The sequence below is a fragment of the Sphaeramia orbicularis genome, chromosome 6, assembly GCF_902148855.1.
Source record: "Sphaeramia orbicularis chromosome 6, fSphaOr1.1, whole genome shotgun sequence".
Lineage (NCBI taxonomy): Eukaryota > Metazoa > Chordata > Actinopteri > Kurtiformes > Apogonidae > Sphaeramia > Sphaeramia orbicularis.
Window position 1 is genome coordinate 4,424,375 of NC_043962.1, and position 13,074 is coordinate 4,437,448.

Consider the following 13,074-nt stretch of genomic DNA (forward strand, 5'->3'; position numbering starts at 1 on the left):
ACAGTCAGTGATATCTCAGTCCTGGTCCAGACGCCCGGCCTCATGGGAATCGTAGGTTTATACATAGACTGGTGACTAATGGCAGTGGCAGCCACTCAAACACAAACACAACACAACACACATGGTTAATGTCACTCACAAAACCCACATCTATCAGTGGTCATCCTTTTCATTGTTATTTAGCATTGGAGTTGTCTTATATGAGACAAATCAGCAAAATCCACAATGAAAATCTGAACGTCAACCCAATGGATGATGGGAAATTTTAAAATGAGAGTAAAGGTAAATGGGCGGTTTTACATGTGTAGGTTCTCACAGGCTACGTCCAGATGGCAACGCTCTTGGTATTTTTCTTTTGTGGATTCTAAAGTTTTGCGTCCATACACTATTATTATAGTATCATTTCAAGAAATATCAACGTCCAGATGGAAACGGGAAAACTGGGCTAAAATCGTGTAATACCGGTACGTATGCCACACCTATATGTGGCGCTGTACACCTTCTGGTCACATGGTACTATGATGTCATCGTTTCCAAAAAGTGTTGTGTTGCCTTTCCACACGGCAACACAAGCGCGGCATTGTGAGATTCTTCTGCTCTGGGACCCGTTCTCAAAAAATACCATTTCAGGACACCAACAATGCCAGTGTCATGTGGACAAAAGGCTGAAACAGTAATAAACTTTTGTGGATTGACTTAAGTTCGTTGTCATGTTGACAGGTGCACAAGGTCTGAAAAGAAATATTACATCGACTGTAATAAAAAAAAAGGCAATATTCCTACGATTAGATTAGATAGAACTTTTGTATTTGTGGATTTGTGGATCTACAGCTACAAATACACAAAATGCAAATGTATGTGTTCCCTGAACTACAACAATTTTAACATCCTTTATTGTTAAAGCTGCGTATGACTTTCATCACCAATTTTTCATCAAATCTGTAAAACCCGAGTCATAGCCTAAGTATCATGAATTCGTAAGTCTTTCCGTGAATATGCACCTGAATCTCTTCACTCATGGTGAACAGTTTCGAAGTGTGCTCCACCATAAACAATCCATTTGTTTACAAACAGAGCCCATAGGTCACTTGGATTATGTGTGCATTTTGGTCGCAGCAGCAACAAAAACGGAAACGGCTTCATTGCCTCTTGCTGCTGCAGGTGCATGGAGCTCCGCTTCCCACAAAGCACGTTGCGACCAATTTCCGAAAATGCCTGAGTGACCAACTGGCTCTGTTTGTAAACAAATGGATTGTTTATGGTGGAGTACCCAAATGACATTGTATGAAAATACAATAACAATAAGTCAATAAATAACAATAAAGTCTCTTATCTTATTATAATGATCTGATTACTCCCAGTTATCAGATTTTATGGTCATGTAAACGGGCTTATTGTGTGATTTCAGTTAATTTCCATTATCTGGTTCTTGTCATCCAGATTATGTTCATCTCCACCCCCGTCCTTTCCCACTCTGTCTCCTGTTTTCTTTCCTTTTCTTGTCTGTTTCTTTTTACTCGTCCCCATAAATCAGTGCTGTTACTATCAGCAGTGTTTTCATACAACCGCCCACTCTGTACATGCTTAATAAAGATGTTGATGAAAGCCTCCATCTGCCCCTCCACCCTCACCCCTCTTTCTCTCCAGCTGGGAGAAGCGTGTGGACCAGCGGGGGCGGTTCTACTACGTGGACCACAACACTAGAACCACCACATGGCAGAGGCCCACGGCCGAGTCTGTTCGCAACTACCAGCAGTGGCAGAGTCAGCGCAGCCAACTGCAGGGCGCCATGCACCAGTTCAGCCAACGCTTCCTCTACCAGGTCTGGACATACAGCACATGCATCTAAACTCAGACCAAGACCAGTATGATCTCAAGTGGGTCGACCCATAATAGCCTATAAATAATGAAAACTACAAACTTTTCTGACTGTTTCAGAGTGAAAAAAAGTAAAATTACATGATGAAAAATGTGAATAAAATGAATAGTCTGAAATTGTTGAAGAAAAATAAGTGCAATTTTAACATTGTTTATCATTTATACATGTTCATTACAACTCACAGATCACAGTGGATCTACAAATACACAAAACATTTAATAACACGCAGAGAATTGAGACATTAGGACCTATTAAGACATTCGAGAACAAAAATTTGGACTTGTCATTATTTATAGGTTATTCTGTTATTATTTTACTGTTCTGACCCACTTGAGATCCTATTGGTCTGAAAGTGGAACCTGAACCAAAATTATTTTGACACTTTCGGCTAATATGTTAATATCTTCAGTGTAAGTTTTGCATTTCACAAATTCATCCCATGGGCCGGACTAGACCCTTCAGTGGGCCGATTTTGACCCACAGGCCTTATGTTTGACACCCCTGATCTACGGTGACACAAACAGAATACTCTCTGTTTTCAGTTGGTCTTATACTAATGAAAACACAAATCTGATTACATTCATAATTCCACATTTGTGTAGTTCCATCCCTCTGACTCCCTTTAACCCTTCGATGCCTGAGTGTCTGGACCTGAAACTCTTCCATAAATGGGTCAAAATGACCCGTGTTAAAATCCATGTGTCTTTATGACACTTTTGTCAGGTTAAAAATAATCATTTGTATTATCTTTTGGTCCACAAAAGAAGGATTTCTTGTTTAAAATATTTTTTTCTTTTTTTAACAATTTGAAAATATTTTTAAAAATATTTTGAAAATGTGAAAAGCAAAGTATATATATTATCTAATATATTGTATATAACAGTAATAGAACAATGTTTGCATCCATTTAGTGAGTGAGTCCTTTGGTTTTGCTGTTGAATGAATCAAAGGTTCAGATGTAATTCCATTGTAAATTAATGCGGGTCATTTTGACCCAACTATGGAAGCCTGGGGTAGTGGTACAAAAACTACAGTTACATAAAATCTATAAAAGTTAAGTTCAAAATTTAAATAACACGATGTCAATAAGATGTTTTTGAGGAATACCTGGAATATGAAACAATAACTTTTCATTACAAAGACATTAAAATAAAAGAACCTCACTGGGTCATTTTGACCCACTTATGCATCTAAGGGTTAAACTCCACACATATCCACCAGTGATGGACTGTGGTGACAACAGGACACTGGGACTCTTTTATTTTCCATATAATGGTGGTGAATGGTTTCGAGTCCACCCTGAACATGTCGGCTTCGTGGGGGATTACGAGTGTTATTTGAAAGCCCTCGGTCGTATTTTTCCAGCGGAGGTTTAGTCGTGTCTCTGACAGACATCGTCCTCTCGCTGAGGCAGCCAAGGTCAAACTGCAGCCGTGCAGCAAAGGCTTCTGGGACTAAAACAACAGAGCTTTGTGAATGGACCATTAGTAAAAGGAGCCTTAAAACTCTTATAGGCGCCTGTAAAAGCTGCCCTGCCCTGTGCTGTGTGTGTTTATGAAACCGTTTGTGTCTAAATCTATAAGCTTGTGTCCATTTCTTCTGTCTTTGTGTTTCTGTGTGAGTTTGTCTGTCCTTTTTCATAACCTTCACCTGGGTTTTATCAGCTATTTTCCTTCTATCTGCTCCCTCATCATTCTTCTGCAGATTCTGTTTCCTTTGAGTATTTCACTCCAGTTTATCTGTGAATGTCTGTCTGTCTGTGGTCACTCTTTAAACATCTGTACAAAGCTTTAAAAACTGTAAACAGCCTTTTATTGCTCAGTTCAGACCAGAATATTCAGCATTTAACAGCAAACATTCTTCTTCGCACACATTATCCACTATGAAATGTGTCTCCTTAAATGTTCTTGCATTAACTCTCTGGTATCCCACCCATAGAGGTCCTTTAAACACCAATAGCGCATAATTTGCACAGTACCCTAGGAATGTCAAAATGTTTTTCATACAGTTTGTTTTGAACTTTTTTACATTTGTGTTCAAATTTCATCAACTTGAGCCATAAACAAAAATACCAAATGCTTATAACTATCATATTTTTAATCCTTTTAATGCCATGTTTGTAATGTAAAGAAACCATATTTTTTATGCAAAAAGACCCCCACAAAATTTAGTTTTTTCAATATACTACTAAAATTGGATTAGTTTTTTTTTTTTTTTTTTTTTTTTTTTTTTTTTTTTTTTTTTTTTCCTCCTGGCATATGTCAATGATTAACAGCAACATTACTTAATATACATTATTATTTTTTGTGCTAGGTCAGATGTTCTAAAATGTGTCGGTGTGCATTTGTTACTTGGTCGAAAGGGTGTTAGTGTAGGAATTTAACAGTATTTACAATGCACTGATTTTAGTGAATGGGTCAGAGTTTTAAAAATCATGCAAAAATGAACAACTTTTGAATTCTGACCTAAAACAAATTACATAAAGTTCATTTGATGAAGGTTGAACTGTCGAAGGATTTTTATAATTATTTAGTTGTATGTTTTTTGAGAGACTGCCCGTTCATGATCATTTATTTATTACAAAACGTATACTGAGGTGTACAGTATTTCCTTTAAGAAAAAACTTCCAATTGTGGGTCATCTCCTCTGCAGTCGTCACGTTGTCTTTGAGAGTATGTCGACAGTAGCACCAAATGCATCTTGGGATATTTACCAGCTAAGGCAGGGTACACACAAAGATAATCTGGCTGTTTTTGTCCCGATTTTCCCCCTTCCTGACCAAGGATGGCAAACGCCAGATTATTTTATGTTTTATAAGATTGTCCTATCAGATTATCCTGTGGTCTGAGGTGTGTTAAGAGAGAATTTGTCCTGATTATCGGCTCCGAAACGGGTCGGGGCCGACAATCGTAAAAATTAGTATTAAACTTGTTTAATATTTACAATGAAAAATCTTCATGTGTGTGGGGAAAGCCAACAACTTCTGATCAGAGTCCTGCACAGGTCCACTTTTCCAAACCCACACCTGCCCATCCCCACATATATTAGACCCACAACCTGACCTGACCTGTGATTAAACATGTCGTCTACACAGTAAGTCACTTTTAAGGGCTTTATTTTTGCCTAAAACATACGCTATCATTAAATCTCTAATATGTGCTGCTCAATGATATCTGTGGTTGGATGTAAACAGACATGAAGCTCACTTCAAAATAAAACCGGATATGGATCAACCATGGTCAAATTAGATGATCATCATCATTAAATGTCCTGACAATTATTTTAATCCGCAAATTTTTTTTTCCACTTACTTGCCTGCTACCCACCCGCATTTCGTTTAATTTTACCCTGGCCTTTTTCCCCCAAAAGTTCTTCTCTCTTTTTTTTTTTTTTTTTTTTACCCATCTCGGCATGTTTTTGCAGGTGACCCGAATCTTTTTTTTTTGGGGGGGGGTTAGGACTCAGGACTCTGCTCCCCACTCATTCTATTTTTTTTCCTCTTAATTTTTGTTAAATCACATTTGATCATGTGAGATTTCTGGCTTGGAGGACTAGATTCTAGATCAGTGGTGGGACAGAGTCGTTATGTGTGTGGTGTGAATAGAATAGAATAGAATAGAATAGAATAGAATAGCCTTTATTGTCATTGTGCAAAAAGCAAACAATGGTGTGCTGTGTTGAGATTATCAGAGCACACCACACAGTACGATCAAAACTGTTCAATGCCTGATTTTTTTGTCTTCATGTGTGGGGTCTGTAACAGATAAAAAAATCTCTTCAGATTTAGAAAATCCTTCGGCGTGTACCCCGCCTGAGTCCACACGAGTCACCAACCAGTGCATCCTTGGTTTAAGCAAGGAGACAAAAACAACATCTGGGAATTCCATCCAATCTTGGTTTGTGCAAACTTTTAAATGGAACAGTAACAGAAAAGAACATGTATTGGGAAACACCTGTAATATAGTGTATTCATAGCTGAATAACTAAAGGCTAATTGAACAGAACTAAAAGCTGGCATTAGAAGTGTCATGAGTCCTTCACAAACCCCCCCACCCCCCACCCTCCTGTGTTGTGTTGATAGAACAGCCTTGGAATGCCCACTCTGCCGATAGCAGCTTCTATTTCTGGCTCCAGTGTGTGTGAACAAAACAGTTGAACATGTGAACATAAAAGATGCTCAGTTTTGGTTTCATCAACTGATTGAAAACTAAAACGCCGTCTCTACCGTTGGATCATGTGCTTCCTTGTGTGTGTGTGTTGGAGCAGATGTGTTCGTGGGACTATTATGTCGAGACCAGGTGCCACATTTTTGCTCCACAGCACATGACGACCAAAGGGGGTCAAGGGTCCAACCAGGCACTAAACTGGACCGAAGCTCTGAAACGACAAACACACACACACTCTGCAGAGTTGTGTCTGTGCAAACCTGTAAACACAAGAGCAACAGAGCATAGGATTTATATAGAAGTTACACAAACACATCGGTGGAGACACGTTGTAGCTGGTCCACGTCGATAATCGGTTTATATTCACATCTTCAATTTGAGCATAAAAACCCAAATTAACCCATTAACCCCTGAGACATGATTCCAGGTAAAGGTGCTGCTGTGAATCTGCATCTGTTTCAGGTTCATAAAAGCTGCTGTGAGTATGTGTTTGTGTTCCTTTTCTTCAGTGGTTTTGCTTTGCTGTGTGTTTTAGGGTCAAAACAGGGTAGGAAAACAGAAAAAGACAAAGGGAGGAATTTGACAGTTTGACAGGTTTTTACTAAATAAGGCACTCAGAATGTACATCAATAAAAGATTTAGGATGTTGAATTAAGTTGAATCAAGTGTTTGAATTTTGGCCCAGTAGTTTTTGTTTTGGGCTCGTTTTTTTCTAAACCAGTCCAGCTGCTTTTTGGCACCTGGTTGAACTCCAAAAAGCAGATACACGGTCAAAACTCAATAAAAACACAGTAAAAAAAAAAAAAAGGAAAATCACCACAACACTGTAAACAACAATAAAAACAAAAAAACACAAGGAAAACAGTGTAAAAAAAGCCCAGACCTCACTCACTCAGTCTCACTCACTGCTCTGTTTTTTCCCTCCCATTACACAGGTGGCGGGGGGTGAACTGAGCATGCTCAGTGAAAGCAGTTATCACTATGGAAAGAACATGGTCTATTCTATCAGCACGTTTTGAAATTTTTTCTCCGGTAACTTACGTTATATCCCGTTGTCAAGTACATGCGAGTACTAAGTCACTGTTCCGTCAGTCAAACATGATCAGAGGCATGTTTCCTCCTTCTCGGGCTGTCCCAGCACCAGTACTGACCCCGTGCAGCATAAGAGGACACATTTTCACCCAGTGATGAGGCAGTGGTGAAGTGGAAATCTTATCACTGCACAAACAACAAGCACCAAACATACTTTAAGTCAATCTGTCTCACTAGTTCCTTTTCCACTGGACATATGAGCAAAACTTTACTGATATTTACTACATGTAAAAAAAAACAGAAGTGCGTAATGTCGGTTTTTCCATTAAATCACAATTTATTATCGCAAGATGACATGAGAAGTCATTCCATAAACATGGCAACAAACATAAATATCACATTGATTTACAGATATATTCATTATTATTATATATCAACCCTCTATCCTGTACTAAATTGAAAAATGATTGGGTTTCCTGGTGTGTCCACACATACCACGACATGTTTCTTTTAAAACTCTTCTTTGCTTATTGTAACGTCCGTCAACATTCTTTTTTTTTAAATTCACGTTACTTTAGGGTTGGAAAAAGGTCTTTCCATTGAAGTTTTGCATGATATACCAATTTCGCTACGCCCGAAAAACCACCTCTTGCCAGCGCAAAAAACGTTTTAATCAAAAAACAAGAGTTTTGGCGAAATTGTCATTTTCTATGAGGCAAATTTTCATATGCAAGTTGTATGTGTAATTTGAGGGTCAGTGGAAAACTACTGACTGATACTGGTTTACTCACACAAACACCAACATGTACTTTAACTCAGTCTCACTCACTGACTGCTGCTTGTTCACTTGCACTTGATCACAACGAGGGTACGTCACTTCTGACTGGCACTGGCTGCTCTCATAGGTTCTGCCTGTAATTCACGTAATAACAAGGTCCAGTGTGGTGCATTTATGGAGATATTTTACTGAATTTGCATCTTTCTTGCTTACAAGTGATAAACAAAGCACAGTTAACGTCAGAAACTTGACCGGTGCAGGTACAACCGCGTTTGGTGTCGACTTCAGACTGAACGTGGCTGAACTTCGGTCCAGATCTGAATGTTCAGTGTGTGTGTGTTGTCTGTGTTTGTGTGTGTTTGCAGAGTAATTGCAGCTCGTTAGAAACCCCAGAGAGAGCAGCCACGGAGTCATTAAGTGCTGTTTCCGCCCCCCCCCCCCCCCCAGCCCCCTCCCCTTTCACCTCCACTACCTCTCCTTTTCCACCCCACCCATCCTCTCTGCCAAAAAAAACCCTTTTTCTGTCTTCATTTTCAGATAACAACTCCTTCTTCTTTTTTTGTCACTCCGTCCTCCATCTTCAGGTCGGCCTTTCCCTCAATCGCCTCCTTCTTCCTCCCCCCACCCCTCCCCCCTCTCTGTACCCCTCCCCTCTTTAGAACAAGGATCCTTAACAGCAGCGCCTGAATTAGCCCTGTGTTTTATCACCAGAGCTGCTGAACAGAACGGTTCCACACATCCACTTGGCCGCTTGTCACATTCATTCATGTTTACACACAAGATGTCAGAGCTCACGTTTCCATACAGTCGGGTTATAGGTGGTTTATTCACTCAGAGGACAGGGAGCACAACTTGGAATATTTCAGCTCAAATAATGGCAGTTTTGTTAATATAACTCCTCCCATCAAACTAACAGTCGTCTAACACACTCAGTACGTTTACATGACACATAAAAAAATGAATTATTGCATCAGTCAGACTAAAACAGGACTTTAAAACTACATCTAAACGTGCTAGTTCGACTGAAATCAAAGTTTTACCCAAATAATGTGATTAAACCTTAGGGAGTCTGAGTGTATTTTGGCTACTTTTTTTTAATCATTTAGATTTTTCCTTTATATCTTTCCATTACCTTGTTGGGTTGACTGTTATTTTTTTCCACTTGTTGTATTAAACACACTGAACCTAAAATCATCCAAAAAACATGAAATCCGAGCAGGAAAAAGTTTGATTCTTTACTGTTTTTTGCCAAAAACATGTTGAACTAAGCATTTTTCTAAGTTAGAATGAACATATACCTTGAAAACTTTAAAAATAATTACAAATTTAGCAAATAATAAAGTTATATACAACTATTTGCATGAAAATGCCAATAGTGCCTCAGGGTTTTTTTAGGAAAACTATTTACAAAACAATCTGGTGTCACAAATGATGGGAAAACATGTTCATTGAACTATTTTACAACTCGCAAAACTATATACAACTACTTATAACAACAATCAGGTGTCACAAGATGACACGTCTGATTGGTTGATATTGTTCACTTTTCCATCAAACTCTGTGACATGTTCATTTATGTTTTTACCGTCTCTTCCTGCACCAAACCTGCAACAAAAATGATGACAGTATTGCAGAAAATTCTGTCTTTGTTGTGTATCATATCTGGTTTACTCAGCCTTTCAACACTATTATCTTCACAGTTTTACTTAAAACATCTTCACTTTCACACAAGTTGAATGAAGACTCTGCTCCGTCTGCTCATACGTTGCCTTTAAATCAGTTTGTGATTGGACGTAACGGTGCGTTTACGGACTCCGAAGGGTTAAAGTGGGTCTTCTCCAGCATGTAAACAGACCAGTTATACCAGAACTGGACCAGGTTTTCTGACTCAAATCCATCGTATCCAGACCTATCTGCACACTTTACACATGTCTGGAACCTTCTATTATTGATCTGTGACAGGGGTCAAAGTTCTGCATCGTCTGGACCTTAAAATCTTATTCATACACAGCAAGGTTTTAGAGAAATTAAAAGTCAAATAATAGAGTGAAACAAACCTTGATGTTCTGGTTTCACTGCAGCTTTCTGGAAAAAATCTACAAATACTGACTATAAATACACCCATGAACACTAAAATGAAATGAAACGAGCTAAACTAAAAGAAGATAAACCCTCAAAATTAAAATAAAACATAATACATTTACTGTTTGACATATTGCAGTTCAACTGTTGTAAATATGTATTTAGTCGTTAGAGTTTTATTACTTATTATTTTATGATTTGCACGATCTTTATGCTGGATATTTTTTCTTGCACTTTATTCTGTTGTTGCTTTGACCAGTGAATTTACCCATTATAGGATCACTGAAGTCTAGTCTAATCTAATCTGACAATATATTAAAAGTTCATCTTTTTAAACATAGATATTTGAAATAAAAACTGTGATAATACATTGGATTCAAAAATGAAAATGATGAGGCGTCGACCTGAGGCTGATGAACTCACTGACCTCCTGTTGATTCTTTCAGACCAACGTTTTCATTTTCTGCTCTCAGTTTTTCTTCGCATCAGTAAAAGTTGACCTTTTTTTTTAATCTCACTGGCCATGAGTTTATAGTGAAGGCGCTGTGTCCGGTGTCATCTTTGTTGGCAACTTCTTCAAACATCTTCTCTGACAAAACTACTGGTTGGATTCATTTAAAATTGTATCTGTATCTTCCTTGGGACAATGTCTACAAAGTTTCCTCACAGTTATGAGAAATTTAGATTTTAAAATTTTTTACACATTTTTGAAATACTAAAATCTGCCTTTCCTTCTAATGGTCCATATTCTGATGGTTTATAATATGTACATGGTTACAGATATCAATATAGTTCCTATTGATCACTGATAGAAGTCATATATGGACTTTGATTGAATGAGTTGAGTTCTCCTCCAGTGAAAGTACCGCCCACTTCTATTGGGAGTTTGATCTCTTTCATCCAGACCACAGGGCTGGAACATAGAGACAGAACCTGACAACCTCACAAATTCAACTGGGGATTGCTTCAGATTGAACATGACGCTGACATACAGGGACATTGGTCTCTGTTTTTCTGTGTATGTTTCTGCTGAAGCTCGGTCGGTGCTAAAAGCATTAGAACATGTTTAATGTGACGAGCTGAATCGGCCATTTTCACCTGCAGCGCTTGGCCTTCAAACAAGGCCTTTATGGAATATTCCATCCAGATCTATAACACCCAACCTTTATTTCACACTTTTGTGCCAACATGCTGCTTTTCCCACTCTTCCTTCTCCCTCCCTTGTTTTCTCAGCCTCTCTTTTCTCCTTGTCCGGCGTCCAGCCTCGCTCCGTCTGGAAGCTGCCGAGGAGCTGAACGGTCTGAGCCAGGATGAAGTCATCATGTCTTTATATCATTATATTCTCCTTTTACCTTTTTTAGTCACAGAAAACCCATAAGGGTGGGGCGCCGGGGCATAGATTGGCTGTGGATGGGAGTGACACACACACTTTCACACACCCACCCTTTAACCCTGGTGTGTGCCCACTCAGGCCTTTCCATCCCCGCTCCCTCACAGTTTCCATGACAGAGCCTCTTGAAACGGGCACAGTCACTTTTCCTTTTGTGCGTAAAGTGACGTTGACATTCAGTGGATAATACTGCTCTTTATGAATTCTCAGAAAATAATCATCACTTTCGTGTCTCAGAAGGAAAAAAACCCTTTGAAGGTCCTTTAGCTTTCATTTGGAAAACGGTGGTTTAGGTTTTTTTTTAAACCTTCAGCAAAAAATGAGACCTACCTGTGCTGCAAAATCAATAGTTCCCTAACAAACTATGAATGTTTTCTTCAAGAGCGCATTTTTGGATAGATGGGGTCTGTTTTTAGCTGACTCGATCGGCCATGAGCTACTGTTATGGCGCTGTGTTCGTCTTCTTTAGCAGTTTCTTCAAATATCTTCTTCTCTGACAAAACTATTTGTCGGATTCATTTCAAATTTTATATGCATCTTCCTTAGCACAATGTCTACAAAGTTTGTTCACAATTTTGAGAAATTTAGATGTTTTAATTTTTGACAACTTTTTGAATTATTACATATAATGTTCCATATATTGATGGTTTATAACATGTAAATAGTTACAGATATCAGTGTAGTTCCTGTTGATCACTGGTAGAAGTCATATGTGGACTTTGTTTGAATTAGTTGAGTTCACCTCCAGTGAAAGTACTGCCCACTTCTATTGGGAGATTGGTCTCCTGCATTAATAAATTCATTTGACGTGGTAAAACCATTGCTACCAGCTCTATTTTCTTTATGTATTCCTTTCTTTTATTGGACTCTTGCAAATGTATTTTATTCTCTATTTACATGGACTGAGTGTGTAAAATCCAATAACATTTTGGAAGTTGGGTGAATGTGACGTTGAAGTCATGCGACCCTTGTGCAACTTTGTGTTAAACTTTTACTTTTGTCAATTGCACTTGGATTGAGCACTTTCCTTTTGTCAGAGCTGATTTTCTGGGATAATCCAGAAGCCAATGGAAAAACCCCACTGATTTTTTTTTATCGAGGGAACCAGCAAAAAAACTACACCTCTCTGTAGAACCATTACTATGTGATAGTATTTTACTGGTCTGACCCACATTAGATCGTATCAGTCTGAACGTGGAACCTGAAGTAAAATAATTTTGACATCCTTGATTATTAATATCTTCAGTGAAACTTTTGCATTCACTAATTCACTGATTCATCCATGGGAGGGATTGGACTCGGGACGGTTTTGGCCCATGGACTGTATGTTTGACATCCGTGATGTAGAGCTTTTCCTTGGACCTAACCGAAGTTTTTAAATGAGTTTCTTTTAACAAAATCCAACTGAACTGGTTTGGAACGACCCTTTGGTGTAATTGGAGTGGGTTCTATATACACTGCCCCAGAACACCAAATGTGGATTAATCTACTGCTGAGAATAAACTCTGACAAATAATATGGCACTGTTTTTTTCCTACCTTTCCTTTTCACTTTTTAACATCCACTTTTTTATGGATCTCTAACAGTATAACAGATGAAGTCGAAATCAAAGGCCACTACTCGTCAGTTTGACTTGGGTGGAAATTGAATATGTTCTGGTTTAGTTTTGTCTAGTTTAATCTAATTCAGCCTCCCTTCATTTACAGAATTAACCTGAATTCTTCTTTGTACAAATTGCAAAGGCGCA

General features: G+C 38.5%; 1 protein-coding gene across 1 annotated transcript in view; it reads left to right on the forward strand.

The window, feature by feature from the left end:
• LOC115420989 (NEDD4-like E3 ubiquitin-protein ligase WWP2) overlaps nt 1-13,074 on the forward strand; it is a 77,976-nt gene that overhangs the window by 37,818 nt on the left and 27,084 nt on the right. The window contains 1 exon segment of the mRNA XM_030136637.1: nt 1,648-1,822. Coding sequence (XP_029992497.1) covers nt 1,648-1,822 — 175 coding nt within the window.